Genomic DNA, 18,474 nt, shown 5'->3' with positions numbered 1-18,474 from the left:
ACTATGTACAGGCTGCATAAGTAAGACAGTTTGGTCACAACAAACAGTTGGTACTGTAGACCCATCTCTACAATTATAGAGAGTTTCAATCGACGCAACTATAACCCAAACTAAATAGTCGCTGGTCGTTTTTTACCTGTATAGGGAACATATCGTATGACGACTTTACGATTTAGCTTTTAAGCTAAACTATCTACCAATAGCAAAATTTTGAATATTACCTGGAATAGTGGATTATAAAAAATGGCTAAAAATTTTATTAAGAATATATTATCTAGCTCTGGAATTTACAGAACATTCCAGAAAATTTGCTTGCATAATGAATATTCTTGTGCAATATTAATATACATTTTCGACAAGCGAAAATTGTGTTTTGTCGCAAGTACATTTAAATTTAAGCGTCCATTTAACATACATTAGGGAAACTAATACAAAATGAAAAGCGGGGTGGCCAATAGTTCAGGAGTTTAGCCACTATGGGCAACCGATATGCAAATGCGTTAATACCTTGAGGATTCTAAGCATCAAAGTCTCAATGTCTTCCTAACTACACACAAGTGAACTTTAGAATCAATATCATGACTACACCAAAGTAAATAACCAGATAATTTTATTGAATACGAGCCTCTTTGACTATATAGATATTATGTTATTTCGAGAATACAATATTTTGTTCTATTCGATTTACTTCTGAATTACGCTATGAAGGTTTTAATAACAAAGTGATGTTATATTATGACGCTGTAGCAAGCTTATGAGATATTGAGGTAGGTATTCTCCCCTTGCTGATACCAAATTGCACTTAATGAGGACTTAGGAGATCGGGAGAGAGTGCTTACTGTATTTTTTAAGATCCCGCGTTATCACATGAATCCTACATTAAATGGTTTACGGCCTGTGTAAAGGGATATGTTAAAAAATAAAGCTGATTTAAGACTATGCTATAAAATATTATCATAATTATATAGATTATTTTTCCGACCCAAATGTCGACCAATAGAATTGCACCATTCGACGTCACGTGGTACAACCTACATGGTATTATACTGATAATTTTTTGAAAATTTTCTCTGGTAGTTGCTATATATAAAAAACAAATTCTAATTTTTTTAACCTGAAAAACTTGACTCCTTCATTTGTTTGCAACGAACCTATCGGGAAATACCCGATAATTTTGAAGCTCTTGTGGTATTATAAGTGAATATACTATAGAGTTTAGCACAACAATATCGCGTGGACCATTGTAGGTATTGTGCTATGAGCTATATTCTAATATATTATTTTATAGCGTAGTCTAAAAAAAAGGCTTCGATGACATTGCATAATTTTGTTGAAATCAGGCTAAAATAGGGGCAATTCTTATAGTACCCAAAAATGTTATCATAAACTGTTTAAAACCAAAACCTTTGGTCCATAAATCCAACTATCAAACATTTCCAATCAGATCTGGAGCTCTCCCACGCGGACAACTACACCTGCCTAGCGGAGAACCCTCACGGCTCCGACAGTGTGACCTGGAGGGTGTTCGTCCTTCGACCTCCTACTCCGCCTGGGCTGGCGCTGTTGGAGGCGAGATCGAGAGAACTAGAGATCGACCTTCGACCAGCACCGAGGTCGCCAGGTCATGCGTTGCCGAAGGCGTATACGCTGCATTGGAGATTGGCTTCACCTGAGGTAAGTTTTTGAAAGGCGTAGTTAAAAGATAATAATTTTGCTATGTATATTTTTTTGTTTGAGAAGAGATTAATAGGAGGAGAGTACACCGTATATACCGATCGTAGAAACTAGATTTTTTTTTAACTTTTTAACTCAAACTGAAATTTTTTTATTCAGAATATTTTTTTTAAATACTTTCTGAACATAAACTTATTCAATAGTGTCTAAGCTACTGATTGGATTAGAATTATGAAGCCAATATATTAAGTGCGTATGCATTCTATGTATGTTCCATTATGGCGTCTAAACTACTGATCCAGTGTTAATAAATGAGGTGTCAAAACATTCGTAATTCAATTACTCATGTACCTTATTCTGTCAGTTTTTAAAAACGCCACATATATATGTTACGCTCAAAGACTGAAAACGCTCAGTGAGCGAATAAATGGTTCACAACATTTGTGGTAATAGTGAAACGGCCACGACGCAAAATTCGCGTCGTGGCCCTAGTGAAAACGGCCACGACGCGTTCTGGTAATCACAGAAATACCACATAGCGAAATTCGTGTCGTGGCTGACGTGCTATTCGACCACAACGCGTTGTGGCAATCGAGAAAAGCCATGACGCCTTCTGAGCATTTAAAAACAGCCACGACGTGAAATTCGCGTCGTGGTCCTAATGAAAATGGCCACGATGCGTTCTGTAACTAGGTTAGTTACTCAGGAGTAATTGTATAGCTCCCAAGTGTGTGCGCAATATACAAGAGCACTCTGGTTTCAATAAAACTAGGCCAGTTACGCAGGAGTAATTTTATAGTGCCCAAGTGTGTGCGCAAGACACAAGAGCACTATTTTTTTACTCTCAAAACCCAATTGTGTATTGCGCACACACTTGGGCACTATAAAATTACTCCTGCGCAACTGGCCTGGTTTCATTGAAACCAGAGTGCTCTTGTGTATTGCGCACACACTTGGGCACTATAAAATTACCCCTGCATAACTTGCCTAGTTTCATTGAAACCAGAGTGCTCTTGTGTATTGCGTACATACTTGGGCGCTATAAAATTACTCCTGCGTAACACGGCCTGGTTTCAGAACGCGTCGTGGCCGTTTTCATTAGGGCCACAACACGAATTCGCGTCGTGGCTGTTTTTAAATGCTCAGAACGCGTCATGGTTTTACTCGATTACCACAACGCGTTGTGGTCGAATACCACGTCAGCCACAACACGAATTTCGCTTTGTGGTATTTCTGTGATTGCCAGAACGCGTCGTGGCCGTTTTCACTAGGGCCACGACGCGAATTTTGCGTCGTGGCCGTTTCACTATTACCACAACGCGTTGTGAGCCATTTTTTCGCTCACTGAGCGTATTCGGTCTTTGAGCGTAACATGTATATATATAAAACTAAAAGGTGACTGACTGACATGGTGATCTATCAACGCACAACCCAAACCACTGGACCGATCGGGCTGAAATTTGGCATGCAGGTAGATGATATGACGTAGGCATCCGCTAAGAAAGGATTTTAATCAATTCTACCTCCAAGGGGTTAAAATAGGGGATGAAAGTTTGTAAATAATAATACTTCTAAACGCGAGCGAAGCCGCGGGCAAAAGCTCGTAGAAGAGAAAATTGACAAATGTCTTTAAAGACAAAAAATAGACTCGTTTCGCCAATATACCTAATATCTTAGAACATAAAGAAGTACTTGAAGCGAGTCCATTCCTCTCAAAGGACCCTATTCCGATTCATTCAATTACCGAAATCTAGCCAATTATAACGGCCACTTACGAGAATATTGCTCAAACGTTCTTTTATATCACTTTCCACGAATAATTCGCCAGAGTAGACAAAATTAGATTGTTAAATGTGAAAGTAATTTCTTTTATTAAATTTTCGACTTTAATATTTTTATATTGGTACACGTTATTAATTTACTTTCAAGGATCTTTTTAGTGTTGGATATAAGAAATATATTATACTTATTAATATATTTTTTTGCCTTAATCGACAAAAGGCTCTTATTGATTTATTAGTCTCAAAATAGAGAATCCAATATCTACATGAGATGCGTTTCTTCTAAAGCTGAGCTGAGCCGTGTTGCGAAGAATGTATTTTGAGAACCAACAAAATAGCTTAATATGCCTGATCTTGTTCAGCACAGCTATTTGTTATTGTTTTTAATAAGTATCGATTTATTTTTTAAAACCATATTTCTCACAGCCCAGCGTATCCCAACTCTGGAAAAAATGCAGCTATAATCGCCACAGTGTCTTATCATTTTTGTATGAAAGAGTTGACCTTTTTATATAGGAAAGTTTCTGCTATAGTTGGCGTATACAGTATAACTATTCTATCAAGTAAGGTAACTCTACTAGGTATATAGTACTCGAAACGGAATATATTATCCTTGTTTTTGTGTCAGGGTGAATGGCGTATACAATCAGCGAGTCCCGGACCGGTGACCCTCAGTGGATTACGGTGCGGGTCCGCGTACCGCGCGTACGGTTCCGCCGGCGGCGCGCCCGGCTCCGAGATATCGATACGGACGTCCGGCGGACCGCCCGTAGCGCCGCCTGATACAAGGTACTTTTTTTACTTCCAGATTGCAATAGGCACAAGTTGTTTTTTTTTTTTTGAAGTGAAAACTTCTTTAGCGGCGTTGAGCACTTTTGTGGGATGGGTAAAAACTGTGAAACTCGCGTCAGATTCTCGTGCTGATCGAAAAACCGTAAGACGGTTGGAGAGTAGTGTTGTAACATCTTTGTTTTTTTTCAATTGTCGATATTTTTTAATCGATTGTAAGGGTTTCAATTAATTAAAAAATCGATTTTTTAAAAATCGATTTTCATAAAAAATGGGTTAAAAATTTAATCGATTGTAAGGGTTTCGATTAATTAAAAAAAAAAACGATCATAAAAAATGGGTTAAAAAATAATGCACAACGTTAATAATCAAGTTTTCACTTCTGCCGGCACTCCCGGATCGCAACCCGTCTTTTTTTTTGTGATGGGGTCTGCGTGCTTGTTGAATGGAGTTATTTAAGGGTACTTTCAAAACATACTCTCTGTTTGTCTGTGCTATTTAAGGTTAGGATTAATGGTAGTTGATTGAGAGTTAACAAAATTAGTCAATTAACGACAATGATAACTCGCATCGGTTTGGAGAAATGTTTCGCAATAACGATAGTGTCCCAGTAATTAATTTATCTGATCTAATGTAGGATTAAATTTTTCAGTTTTTTCACTATAACTGCCCGTTGTTTACCCTGTGAATTATTTGCCTAAATGTTGTCCATAGAATCGCATATCTAAATGTAATCGCGATATTTCGCACGTCGACTAAAGCTAGCGGGACTTTTGATGAACTATTGAGCGCCAGTTCAGCTGGAACAATTTTTCATTTCCAACAATAAAGGTGGATCCGTGCGAACGCGACACACGCGCGGTTCGATACGACGCTGTGGTCGGACGGCGGGTGCGGGCCGGTCGCACTCAAGCTGGAGTGGATCGGCTCCGGCGCGACCGGCGCCAGGGACGTGCCCGTAGGTGGTGAGGTTATATTGGGAGGTAAGTTTATTAATAATTTGAAAAAAATATATATAATAGGCCAAAAAAATCTAACTTATGTTTTCGTAACAGACCACAAAAGTAGTGACATCAAGGTCAAAAATACATACATAATATCATGAGAAGCTCTCATAGCTTACCCAATGCAGGCGTAAAATTTCAACTACTTGCGCCTTGTATGTGGGCTCAAACTAGGCTGATTGGATCTTGGCTGGATAAGCAAAATGTAACGACCTTGGTATTCAATCGACAAGCATTCGATGAATGCAGACAGATAGATCTAAAACAAAATGTATGTAATTTTACAGACATCGTTAATTCGTAAGCAGCATGGCTTCTCATTGTACCAAAACCCATAAAACTTTGATCTCTGACTTGGCTATGGCCATATCACACAGCTTCCTTCTCTCTATCAGGTCTGACCCCCGGTTCCCGGTACCGCGTGGCGGCGCGCGCGTCCAACGAGGCGGGTTGGACGCGCGAGGTGTACGAGTTCTCCACTACCCCAGCTGAAGGGTATGCGGAGGAGGTGGACGCGCCCTTCCCCGCCACTGCTGGTGAACTGGCGCTGCTGTTAGCGCTCTGTGCGGCGCTGTCTGTTGCTGCACTAACCATACTAGCCATACTGCTGAGGAGAAAGAGGTGGGTATATGATAGTAGATTTAAGATACTTCACCAGCCCCGACAGAGCTGGCGCCGTGTGCCGCTCATTCTGTTGCTGCACTCGGGTGCCCTTTCGGAGTTGATGGGTTAGGGTTCTCCACTAAAGTCTGAGGGTAGCCTCCGCGTGTCCACGCCTTCTCCAGCCACCGCCTATGAACTGGCACTTTTGTTGACACTATGCGCGACGATGTCTGTTCCTGCATTAACCATACTGGCCATACTGTTGAGGAGGAAGAGGTGGGTACAGATGTGACGGCATAAATTTCTCCTCCAAAGTCTGAGGGTGCGCGGAGGAGGTGGATGCGTTCTCCCTGCCACCGCTGGCGCTGCTGCAGTGATGTGTGCTACGCTTTCTGTTGCTGTGCTCTATACTGGTCGTAATGCTGAGGAGGAAGAGGTGGGTATAGATCAGGTTAAAGGCTCTCTGTTGCTGTGGCGAAATACGTGCGTACGGCGAAATCTGCGTGTGCGGTGATTACACCGTCTTCTCTACGCGTTCGAAGGCTACTTAACTATTGGAAGAATACACGGAACCACGGAGCGATAAGTATGCGCAATAACTCTACAACAACCAAAACATACAGTAACCCAGGTGAAAAAATAATTCTTGTAGCATTTAGGGTTGATTCAGACCGCAACTCGACGCGTAGATGCATTTCTAAATTTACATTGATTCGACAGATTCGCAAGACGTCTCACGCAATTGAAATTTGTATGCCTCGCCTCGTCGCGTTGCGGTCTGATTGACTCTCTAAGCCCAGGCGCGCACTAGCGGCCAGGCCGCGGCGGCTATACCTTAGTATGAAACCGCCATAGACCACGCGCACCTGGCCGCACGCTGTCAAGCGGCCACACCATACTTTCGATGGCCGCCGCGGCCTGGCCGCTAGTGCGCGCCCGGGCTAGGCTAATTACCGCGGCTCAAGCATTATTTATAATTTTTTTGGACAGGTGATCTTAAAATGCAAACTTTTATCTCGTTAAGTGAATTATTTTATACAAAGCCTTAAAAAACAAGGGTCTACAACTCGTAGCATCGCAGCGGTGCAAAAAATGAACAAAACATTTTTACGCGCCTGTGAAGGTCCATAAAAGCTATTAAAACACAATGTTATGCTCAAACTGGAGTACACATTATACTTGTGTTAAATTGCTAATGGCATAGCGATAATTCTCCCGCAAAGTTCATATTCAGTGCATTAAGGCCCTTCCCGCCACCTGCGTCGAGGACATTTTTGCACGTACCGCCCGAAAAATGGTTTCAGTTGTTCCGCTTTAAAAGTTAGTAAAGTCGTTTTTGATCGAAGAATGGGCTGTCAGTAGTAGCTACCTAAAATATTAATATTAATTATGATTTTTTTCCTGAATATCAATGGCCACTATTAGCATGTCCCTATGTTTTCTTTTTTTCCTAATTTTATTATTAAAAAAGATAAGAACGTCCAAAACCCAAAAAAATGGCCAGATTTTCCTCTGTGTTCAAACACCCAGAAAACAAAACTGACTAAAATATACAAAAAAAAAAAAAACATAGGAACACAGCTCAAGCCTTGCTTTAATTCTTAATGAAAAAAGTACTTAAATCGGTTAAGGCGCTGTGGTTGTTGCAACTACGTAAAATGGGTTTTTTAAAACACGTTTTTAGTAAAGGAAATGTCATTATTTAAGTATAATATAAGTACCATTTTAAAATTGAGAAAATTTCCTATACGCAAAGGTATATCAGTACACAATTTGAAAAATTCTGCTCGATAGAAAAAAATCTCAAAGATGACTGTTATAACGCTGTTTTTCATAATTAAATCATTTTATGGCTAAATTACACACTTTCTAGAAAAAACAAAAAATGTAGTATATGTGTCGTAACCTATCGTAAACGATTTGATATATTTGATTTGTGTAATACTAAAAACAAAAGGTTTTTACTCCTATTTTCTATTATCAAGGCACGCGGCGAGCGCGTAACAGCCACTGTACAAGGCGCGCTGATATGAATGTTATTTTAATGTCCTTAACGTCGATATTCGTATTGACAGACATCGACCTGCTTATTTTAGGGACTACTGGGCCTTAAGTTTTGGAGAAGGAATCAGCGGACAACGAATCGAAGATTTTCTGTTCTTTTATTAGAACTTTTGTCGTGTTGTCTCTATCGCGCTCTGCGGTGGGAGACTTGAGATTGGTGAGACAGCAATACATTTTCAAATACCTATTTTCAATTTCTCTCGCCCCTGGTGTATCCTCTTAAGTCCTTGTTCCATTCAGTTCGTTTCCTATTAAACATTATTCTATAAAATTCTATAATTTCATTAGGGTACAGATAGTACTTTGAATAGTTGGATTTTTTAACGACGAAAATGTTTTACGCGAATATGTTGATATTATAATGATAGATATTATAAACCATTGTGATTCAATAGAAAATGAGCATGTTCATTACACCAACGCGAACGTCAACAAAATACTAGAGTTATTATATCTGACAGCATCTTTATATCCACTACATTAGTTACTTTCACGCCAACTCCAGTACAATGAAGGAACACAAGCACCCAATACGTTTTTCCAGAACCATCTATAGAAAATTCTATGACATGTATATCCACAACATAAGGGTCACTTTCATACCAACTGGTACAATAAACGCCCAATATGTTTTTCCAGAACCTTCTATAGAGAATTCTATAGGAATCGGTGTTATCGTTCATACAAAGTCCACTCGTGTTCCTGCGTCTGACGAGGATACGACGTGCGATATCGAGCCTTCGACGAGTGACGTGTTTGATTCTGTCTGGAAATACCCCAAGGAATCGCCGAGATTTTATCTCGTTTGTCGAGTGCTCTTTTGTAGGGTTGAGAAATGGAATATGTTTTAGACGTTTTATTGTTTGAGATGTGGATTTCTTAATGTTGAGAAGGTAAAAAAATACTTTAGAAAACAAGACTAATGTAACGCTGTTTATAAAATACTAGATATGATGCCCTGCCCAAGGTCACAAAGAGGTGCAAGTACCTAAGTTTAGACCAGCCGCCAACGTCACCAATATTAACCTAACATAGCGCGCAAGTAAACACTTTTTTAAAAGTCACTAACGGCCGTTCCCAATATTTGATCTATCTCTGGTTTTGTCCTACTAGAGATAGGAATAGCTCACTATTGACATAAAATATATGTCTCTAATGTCTAATGTGAGCTATTCCTATCTCTAGTAGGGCAAAACCAGAGATAGATCAAATATTGGGAACGGCCGTAAGAGGCGGCAAAACTTTATCACTTTGAGTTTCTAACTTTTTCTCAATACGTAATTCATACTTTGTCTAGTAGTGAGGGCGGCGGTGACCGCGTGATGGCGAGCGCGGACAAGCAGCAGTGCGGCACCTACCGCGCGCCCGCGCATCCCACGCCCAAACTGCCGCCAGAACCTCCTGGTAAGAATATCGCATTTAGAGAAAATCTTGTGCAAGTATATTATAAACTAGAAAAAACCTTACATAAAATTATCAACTTGATGATTTTCATTTCATCTGAATCATCAAATCAAACCTTAAAAACAAACTTTGAACTTATCCAGAAATCTAGTAGGCTAAATGCTTTCGCCTAGTATCTGGTGCAAAATTCAGTGGCTTTCGTAGCATGTAGGCACGTTTTATATGTATATTCGCCTCGTTTGTATTGAAGCAATTATTCTTCCATTTATTGAATGGAACTAGTTTTTTCTTTTTGTGTTACACAAACCGTTCTTTCTAGATGTGTACGAGATCAGCCCGTACGCGACGTTCGCCGGCGGGGAGGGTCTGTCCGGCGGCGGCGCGCGCGCGTACACGCTGCAGCTGCGGGCGCTCGCACGACACGACGACGACGCCGCGCCGCCCGCGCGCCCGCCCTGCTGCGAAGGTGAGCGCCGTGACGTCACACCGCGCCGTGACGTCACAAGGGGATGATGAACCGTGATTGCAGAGAGGCAGAGCCGTAAGGGCGGTTCGAGATTAAGACTGTTTGAGTTTCATACTGAACGTGTTAGAACGCTAACCGACGAACGGCACTTGTCGAAGGCACGCGTGGACGTATGCACGTGAGTGTGTGTGTGTTGGGAGTTGGGACCTTTAGACCCCTACTCAATGTTGATCGCGATAGTGACCCCTTTAACTGTAGGTTTTATTCCACAGAAATAGATTTGTGTTCTCCATAATATTATGACATTACTTTTTTATCAACACGTCAAAATATTTGTTTGTGCAGAAGAGACGTGTTTGGACGCATGCGATGCTCAAAGGAGGCGACGACGCCGGCGACACTACTGCCCAGACCACGGTATGTGTTCATGCAATGCTTAAACAATACAAAAGTAACTTTATAATATATTTAATGGATAATGGAACACGGTATCTCTTTTGTTTTTGAACAAAATATGAGAATGCATAATTTTGAATTTTTGACTCATGATCATTTTGTGATTAACAGTAATCCTTGCACTTTGGGTACTTTACAGTACTTTGGGCCTATATGTTAGGTCATAATTTCAATTATTGTAGAAGTTCGATCGTTTTCAAAGAATGATTGAATACTATCATTCTATTTATACGATACAAATGTTATAATTATACCATAATATGTAGTTTCTGTCCTATACTTATTTTGTATGAAGGAAGTTGTAGTATCTAATGTGCAATATTATGTTTGTCAGCAGGTTGTTCACAAGACTCGGGAAGTTGAGAGGTTCACTGCCAAGACGTTTAGTGCAAAATATCTAGTCATTATTAACATTATTAGCAAATTCAATACATGTTAATGTATACAAACATTTTTATAATAATATTGTCTATTTATATCTGTGACTTTCATTTACCCTGTTCCCGCTATTGGCTTCAGTATTTTCTGCTGCAGTTTGGCACAAAATTAAACCATGCTGATGACTGATATTGTACTATACAATGGTAGCGTGGTGTTGATAGATTAAGTAAAAATATAACCAGTTAAAAAGACGTGGACTACACTTTGCGAAACCATTTATTAACCAAAACAAGTTATCCTTAATTTTGGACATTAAAAAGCATGGGCTGGGGTTATTAGGCTGCTGCAGAACCCTTCATGGGCGAGTCCAACTCGCACTTGGCCGCTTTTTTACGTTAGGGATCCCCCGACCCCCTTCTTATCAAAGCCCGTGCTAAAAAGTCGTCTTATCGCTTTATAATATACCTCCACTTTCCAACTGCTAATGTTACTTAAGAACTAAATAGGTAAGTTACAAGAAAAAATTAATTAATGAATTTATAATAACAGCTTAGTAAATATAATAATATTCAACTGAGTATACATTTATAAATTATAACAAACCGCGATTTCTCGTTATCTATCACACCGCGGAACATAAAATATTTATGAGGGAGACAATATCTACTGGAACCTTTCCAAAGAAGAATGAATGTTGCCAATTAACATTTTAATATAAGGCCGGGTGCTCACGGGCGATACGTACCTAACTGTTAAAATCTACCGTAACTAAAAAGTTGACTTTATATTTAAAATGACTAAGGAGGGATTTTAACAATTCGTGGATTCTTTTCTCATGTGATAGGCTTGTAGATATTACATTTTATTACCTGCCCTAAATGTAAATGATAATAGATTCTTTGGAAAAAATATTATGTCACTTTGTTAAATTAAATATAGTATCAGATTTAAATGTTATCACTATTTTATAATATAATAATAAAATAATTATGATTTATGGTATAATCAACGCCATGAAAAAGCCTGTGATACGTGAGTGACAAAAGATTATCACTGTATATTATTTGTCATTTACGTATCACAGGGGGTCAATTGTGGGTCAATTCAGACCGCAACATGACACGTAGATGCATTTCTAAATTTGTACTGAATTGGCAGACTTCAATTGCGTGAGGCGTCTTGCAAATCTGTTAAATCCATACAATTGAACTGAATTGAACCTATCACGTAACGCAACTTAAATCTAACAGCATTTGACCCTGCGAAAAGTGTGTAAAACACTGTAAAAGGCAAACTTTAGTGGGGTAAAGCTGGCAACAGTTTCAAGTGCTAAAATCTGGTTACCAAATCTCTTTGTGTTACATTCAGCGAGTGAGCACTCGGCTTAAGTCAACTAATGTGTTCATTATCCATCTCTTTGTTTTCTCAGTAGTGAAATATTTCGTATTCGAAGAATTATGAACGTTAAATTGTAAAATTATTCCGGGACTTTTACATAAGGTATAAACTTCGTTTGAATAATGACCACGGGTTAGTGATCGCTGTTATAGTGTCGTTTAATTAATTGATAAAGTATTTTACTTGCTTAATTAAGAGTTTCCGATAATGTAAGACTAGTTTTCATCAAAGTTATTGTACACTGGTTTTAATAATACAAGGGTAGAATCACAGAAATAATATTATGTACGTAGGACCATAGCTGGGCACCGTTAATCAAATAGTTAACTTCGTTAATCGTTAATCCGTTAAAAAAATGTTAGCTTCGTTAAACGTTAAAGCTTTACATTTCGGACGAATTAACGCAAGTAACGTTAATCGTTAATATGCAGTAATATGATCTTGTTGTAACTTATATCATTGCGTTAGAGTACATACAAAACCTGTTGGTTTAAGGTTTTGGAAGTTAAAATGTTAGGGACAAAACAAAATACTTCTATAATTATTGTATTATTCTAACTAAATTATACTCCACTTTTCTTTATCAACATGCAAATGATTTATAATAACAATAAACAAATCATTCTCTCTATAAGCACCGGCGCTGAGTAATGAAATGATAAAACGAAACAAATCTGTTCTTACTCGCACGCTCCTGAAAATGTATCAAGTATTGTTTTTGTTTCACTCACTGCTTCCCGCCCTCCCGGCACTTGTCGTTTCATACTGTCAACCTGTTTTCGCGCCGCGCCGCGGTGCCGTACGGTAAGTAGTAGGCATTGGATTAACGATTAACGGACTTCTGCATATTAACGGAAGTTAACGAGTCCGTTAATATTTTTAAAAGTTAACTTAAAAGTTAATCCGTTAATCAAAATGTTAACTTCGTTAATTAACGATTAACGGATTAACGAGTTAATGCCCAGCTATGCGTAGGACGAGATGTTACGTAAAGATATTGTGAGTGCGTTTTGCGTAGATCGGAACACAAATAATAATTGATGAATCTGCGGGTAGTTGAACACTTCAGCGTCAATTCTATAGAGAAACATAAACATGCACTGGTCACCTCAGTCCACCCGTGACCACGTCCGCTGGAGAGCACCCGAAACGTTGGGAATAATAGAAAAGAGCTCCGCTACAAAATCCGTAAGTACCTAATTAAAACATTTTTATAATATTATATTAATTTAGTAGGACAAAAATCCCTATAAATATTATAAAAAAGGACTTATCACGTTCTGTACTTTCTTCCTTATAGTGCACGGACGTAAAAATGTATAGCGATAATCTAGATGTATATTATGTTTACCTACATGGGCTACATGAGTAAACCACATAGTTATTCTGGATTGTATCTAGGTATAACATAGAACAGGTTAACTTCTAATCCCGTGATAGATAGTACTCTGGAGGTCTACAAGATCCAGATTATTAGTTACCCGGTATACAACCTCTTGGCTTTTATATTGCACCCTGGAAACCATTTTGCAACCTCATAATTTTAACCAACAGATGTTAGTCTGCCTACAAAGTGTTCTCGAAAGCGCCATTTTAATTTATTGCTACGAAACAGCGTCCTAGTTTCTACTAGGTTAATAGGCATTTAGTTTTATCTAATATAAAGTCTGTCATTTAATTTATATCATGTTATTAAAGTCTTACCCCCTTACTAATAAACGTTGTATAAGCTTTGAATAGTTATACAGTGTTTTGTTCCTGTCACACAAGTGACATTTTTAATTGGATTGAAGAAGACAAAACACTGTATAACTATTCAAAGCTTATACAGCGTTTATTAGTAAGGGGGTAAGTAGATAGTGGTTGGATTTCTGAAAGTCACATTGTAGTTTATTCAATAATATCTCTAACAATAGCATCATTACATGAATTCTATGAGAATTGTCAACGTGCGGCACGTGCCGAGTGGACGTCAACAAAAGAGTGCTGCTGTCATGTATCACACGTCTCTTTTTACCATGCAGTGTTACTGATAGTGACATCTCTCTTGCTCAGGCCTTTGTTTCTCTATTCCGCTTTCCGCTAGGTATATTAACTTTATGATTTAAACACAGTATAAGCACAGATTACTAAATAATTGGTATAGAGGTTTTTTATTTATTCTAGAACTTTGCTGCCGATTTTAATGGAGCCGAGATTTTCGAGAGGTTACACAAATGAAGTTCAATTACCTTCGCATAGCATTAATTTACAGTACAGTAAACATTCTAGTACGGGACCCCTAGTTTTTTTTTTATTACTATCAAGCTAAATTTTGTGAGTGGTTTTATTTTAATAAGACGAACAACATTTTTATTTGCGAAAAATCTCGAAAGTGGTAGCTAACAGAGATAGAAAGATTTCATACTTTGAATTGATGGTCCTAAAATATGGAATGTTTTATTTGTAGGACAATATTGTTACTCTTAAATTATATGACTATTAATCTATCAATATACAAAAAATCTGCTCGTTAGGGGTTCCGTTATAGGGTTCCCTAGAACAACAAAACTTGGTTGACTACTAAGCCCTAAAACGGAACTCTATATAAAAGTATAGGACAATCCTACAAATAGAACAATCCATATTTCAGGACTATCAGGTCAAAGTATGAAATCCTCTCTATTTCTGTTAGCTACCACTTTCAAGATTTTTCGCAGATGTTCGTCTTATCAAAATGAAGCTGAATGAAAAGAATGGCTCACAAAAAATTAGCTTGATAGTAATAAAAAAATTGTTCTAAGGCTCCCGCACTATTCTGTTCAAAATCTAGTTGATTTCCAATTTATGAATGGAAAAAGAAATATTTTATAATACTTAATCATCATCATACTAACTAATGTTATGCGTAATACTTATAAAACAAACATACCTCATTTTATACTCCAACATAATACCAGCAGTTATAGTAAGTCCTTTTATTCTGCGCTCATTACTATCAAGTAACGCGAAACAACAAATTCTCATTTAATTTCCTAGTAAGTGCCTTTGTATTTAGCAAGCACCTTGGGCCAGCTTGCACCGACATTAGTAACAGTTAAACTTCGTTTATCTCGTAATGAACGAAATAACAACAGAATGTTACAAGAACTTAATTTCCTTAAGAAAGTGTTTTTAACTAAATTAATATTATATTGTACGCCTCCGTGGTCTAGTGGTATAGAGCGCGGCTCTTGACTCGTCGTGTGGGTGGGTGGGTTCGATTCCCGCGTTGGAAACATGTTATTTCCAAGTTTGGTTAGGACAATGGAGGCTGATCACCTGATTGTCTGACAAGTAAGATGATCCATGCGTCGGATGGGCATGTAAAAAGTCGGTCCTGCGCCTGATCTCTCACCAGTCGTGTCGGTCTTCCGTCCCACTGGGTTAAGAGATTACAAGAATAGAGAGTGCTCTTGTGTACTGCGCACACATTTGGCCACTATAAAATTTGTCCTGCGTAGCTGATCTGGTTTCAATGAAACCGGCCACCGTCACCGAAACCAGTGTGGGAGCTACTATTATTATTATTAATATTATATTATTATTATTTAAAGTAAAGTCCAGTTACTTCTAATTTATTCAATGGTTCATCAAAGCCGAAGAAAAAAAAAATACTAGAGCTTTGAAGCATTATGTTATTTGGATTGTAACATCTTTATTATACATTATGTATTAACACCTCCATCGTGGGTATCGCAGACACAATAGATTTTCAATTGTTATGCGACAGCTGGCTGCCACTTGGGGATTCATGGGTTAATGTTGCTAGACCTCCATTATTATATTATACTATGTAGTTTGCTGTAATTGAAACGTAGTAAAAAGTCTTCATAATAATATATTTCTCCCAGTTTCAAACTTTTTCGTCAGTCACCAAATTCTATCAAAGCTTTTTAATATCCTGAATGTTTTTAAACATCGCACAATTAAACGTAGATTAATCAGCGTTTAACCGCCGTTTACATAATGATGGTACTCGCTCGAAATTTTGTATAATCGTTTGGATTCTCGTAATTTAACGTCCACTCAATCTGATTGACTCCATTCGCTGCAAATCCCACAGAAGATAAAATCCACTCGGAGGGAAATCGTTTCCTAAACTGCTCTCGGATGGACGACTCGTAATCGATATTCAAACGAATCGATTTAAAAAGGCTAATCGATACTCGTCTGAAAAAGAATAAATATTCATTGCAAAGAATGAAGCTAATGATTTAGAATATCATCGTAATTCGAGACCTGAGTGGAAGAATAAGGTAAGTAACATGAAAAAACTTTCCGTTTTTAAACGAATATAATTTGAAAAAGAAAAACTGCGGATTATAATATTATGTGTAGCCAGATATATTAACTAGATGAGAACTAGAATGAGATAAGTTACAAGGTTTTTTTTTATGAAATAAGGGGGCAAACGAGCAAACGGGTCACCTGATGGAAAGCAACTTCCGTCGCCCATGGACACTCGCAGCATCAGAAGAGCTGCAGGTGCGTTGCCGGCCTTTTAAGAGGGAATAGGGTAATAGGGGAGGGTAGGGATGGGAAGGTAAGGGAATAGGGTACGGGATTGGGCCTCCGGTAAACTCACTCACTCGGCGAAACACAGCGCAAGCGCTGTTTCACGCCGGTTTTCTGTGAGAACGTGGTATTTCTCCGGTTGAGCCGGCTCATTCGTAACGAAGCATGGCTCTCCCACGTATAAAAATAATAAGGAAAAAAATGATTTATTGTCCGTTTGTTACGAAATGTTACTTGTTCGATTCTTCCACTCACGTCTTATTTATTTATTTATTTATTGTTAGGTTGTATAAAAAATGGTTATTCTAAACTAGAAGACGCCCGCAACTCCGTTGCGCCAAAATTCGTTTATCGCGCGGGAACCGTACTCCATTCTTCCGGGATAAAATTATCCTATGTCCTTTCCCAGGACACAAAGTATCTCCATACCAAATTTCAGCTAAATCTGAAAAACATGTCTTTTTTTTTATGAAATAAGGGGGCAAACGAGCAAACGGGTCACCTCATGGAAAGCAACTTCCGTCGCCCATGAACACTCGCAGCATCAGAAGAGCTGCAAGTGCGTTGCCGGCCTTTTAATGGGGAATAGGGCAATAGGGGAGGGTAGGGAAGGGAAGGGAATAGTTGAGGGTAGGGAAGGGAATAGGGTAGGGGTTAGGGGATTGGGCCTCCGGTAAACTCACTGTCTCGGCGAAACACAGCGCAAGCGCTGTTTCACGCCGGTTTTCTGTGAGAACGTGGTATTTCTCCGGTCGAGCCGGCCCATTCGTGCCGAAGCATGGCTCTCCCACATAAAAAACGTTCGTCATGGTGGGGCCATAATGATTGAGCTAATAGTTACGGCTGATTTTTTTTTTGTTTAAGAAGGCAGGTCGCTGTAGCCCTGACGTCACTGCGACCCATAAGGATCTATTATCTATACAAGGTGTAACAAAAATAAGTGATAAAGTGATAAATTAGCGCTGCTACTTTCACAGTGAATTCTCTTTAAGGAAGAAATATACGCCCTAAAGTATTATCACTTATTTTTGTTACACCCTGTATAGGTATGGCTGATCTGAAATATATTTAAATTACTACGAAACTTTATTTTTATAATTTTGATTTATTTTGACATGTTTCTATAATAAATTTCCTGGTTAATACTTCCTTTCAATAAAGTTATTTAATTTGTTAGAAAAAAACTAAGAAAGGAAAAAAAACATCAATAATTTCATTTCGTAGCAGAGCTACGCGGTGCTACGCCAGTGCCCAAGGCACGATATTAGATGGCTTTGTTACTTTTTATATTTTAATCGCATTATATTTAAAGCATAAAGTTAATATACCTAGCGGAATAGAGCAAAAATCTCGAGCTGTCAAACGAAACCGAAATTGGTTTCATCTGTGTGTAAAGATATGTGCACGTATACACTTACACAAGCATGTTTGAACATGATTTATATGAGATTGAATTGTTAACGTGCGGCACGTGCCGACTGGACGTCAAAAAAAGAGTGCTGCTGTCATGTATCACACGTCTCTTTACCACGCAGGTTTACTGATAGTGACATCTCTCTTGCTCAGGCCTTTGTTTCTCTATTCCGCTAGGTATAGTAACTTTATGATTTTAAGCCACACAAACATAGCAGGAACGCGCTTTTTTTATATATTTAAACCATATTTCGTAAAGCAAATAAGCAAAAGAATCAGATAGTCGCTTTAACGCTTTTATAAAATGCTTTTCACAAGTCCCCAATTCTCCACGGATTAAAATATTTACTTTTTGATGACAAAGAGCAAGCAGCCACAATAGTAGCACAATGTCATTAATATACAGTAGACCAACTTCTTACTAGACTGTCCGTATTGAGTGCATTCAGGAATTTACTCAGATAACCTTACAGAAAATAATTCAATTTCACGCGCGTAACACTTG

The 18,474-nt window shown here is 38.5% G+C and overlaps 1 protein-coding gene across 3 annotated transcripts in view; it reads left to right on the top strand.

The window, feature by feature from the left end:
- LOC121732383 (Down syndrome cell adhesion molecule-like protein Dscam2) overlaps nucleotides 1–10,719 on the top strand; it is a 75,550-nt gene extending 64,831 nt beyond the window's left edge. Inside the window, exons 28-35 of one of the 3 annotated variants that reach the window (XM_042122251.1) lie at nucleotides 1,445–1,674; nucleotides 4,084–4,244; nucleotides 5,076–5,227; nucleotides 5,644–5,869; nucleotides 9,216–9,319; nucleotides 9,639–9,785; nucleotides 10,131–10,202; nucleotides 10,576–10,719. In XM_042122251.1, coding sequence (XP_041978185.1) covers nucleotides 1,445–1,674; nucleotides 4,084–4,244; nucleotides 5,076–5,227; nucleotides 5,644–5,869; nucleotides 9,216–9,319; nucleotides 9,639–9,785; nucleotides 10,131–10,202; nucleotides 10,576–10,604 — 1,121 coding nt within the window. In that variant the 3' untranslated portion in view covers nucleotides 10,605–10,719. Of the gene's footprint in view, nucleotides 1–1,444; nucleotides 1,675–4,083; nucleotides 4,245–5,075; nucleotides 5,228–5,643; nucleotides 5,870–9,212; nucleotides 9,320–9,638; nucleotides 9,786–10,130; nucleotides 10,203–10,575 lie in introns of all 3 variants that reach the window. The other 2 variants (XM_042122250.1, XM_042122249.1) reach the window with 2 other exon arrangements.
- The last annotated feature ends 7,755 nt before the right edge of the window (nucleotides 10,720–18,474 follow it).

Source organism: Aricia agestis, chromosome 12 (genome assembly GCF_905147365.1).
Source record: "Aricia agestis chromosome 12, ilAriAges1.1, whole genome shotgun sequence".
NCBI classification, from domain to species: domain Eukaryota; kingdom Metazoa; phylum Arthropoda; class Insecta; order Lepidoptera; family Lycaenidae; genus Aricia; species Aricia agestis.
Note: the sequence above shows the minus strand (reverse complement) of the source record. Positions and strands in the feature narration are given on the sequence as shown.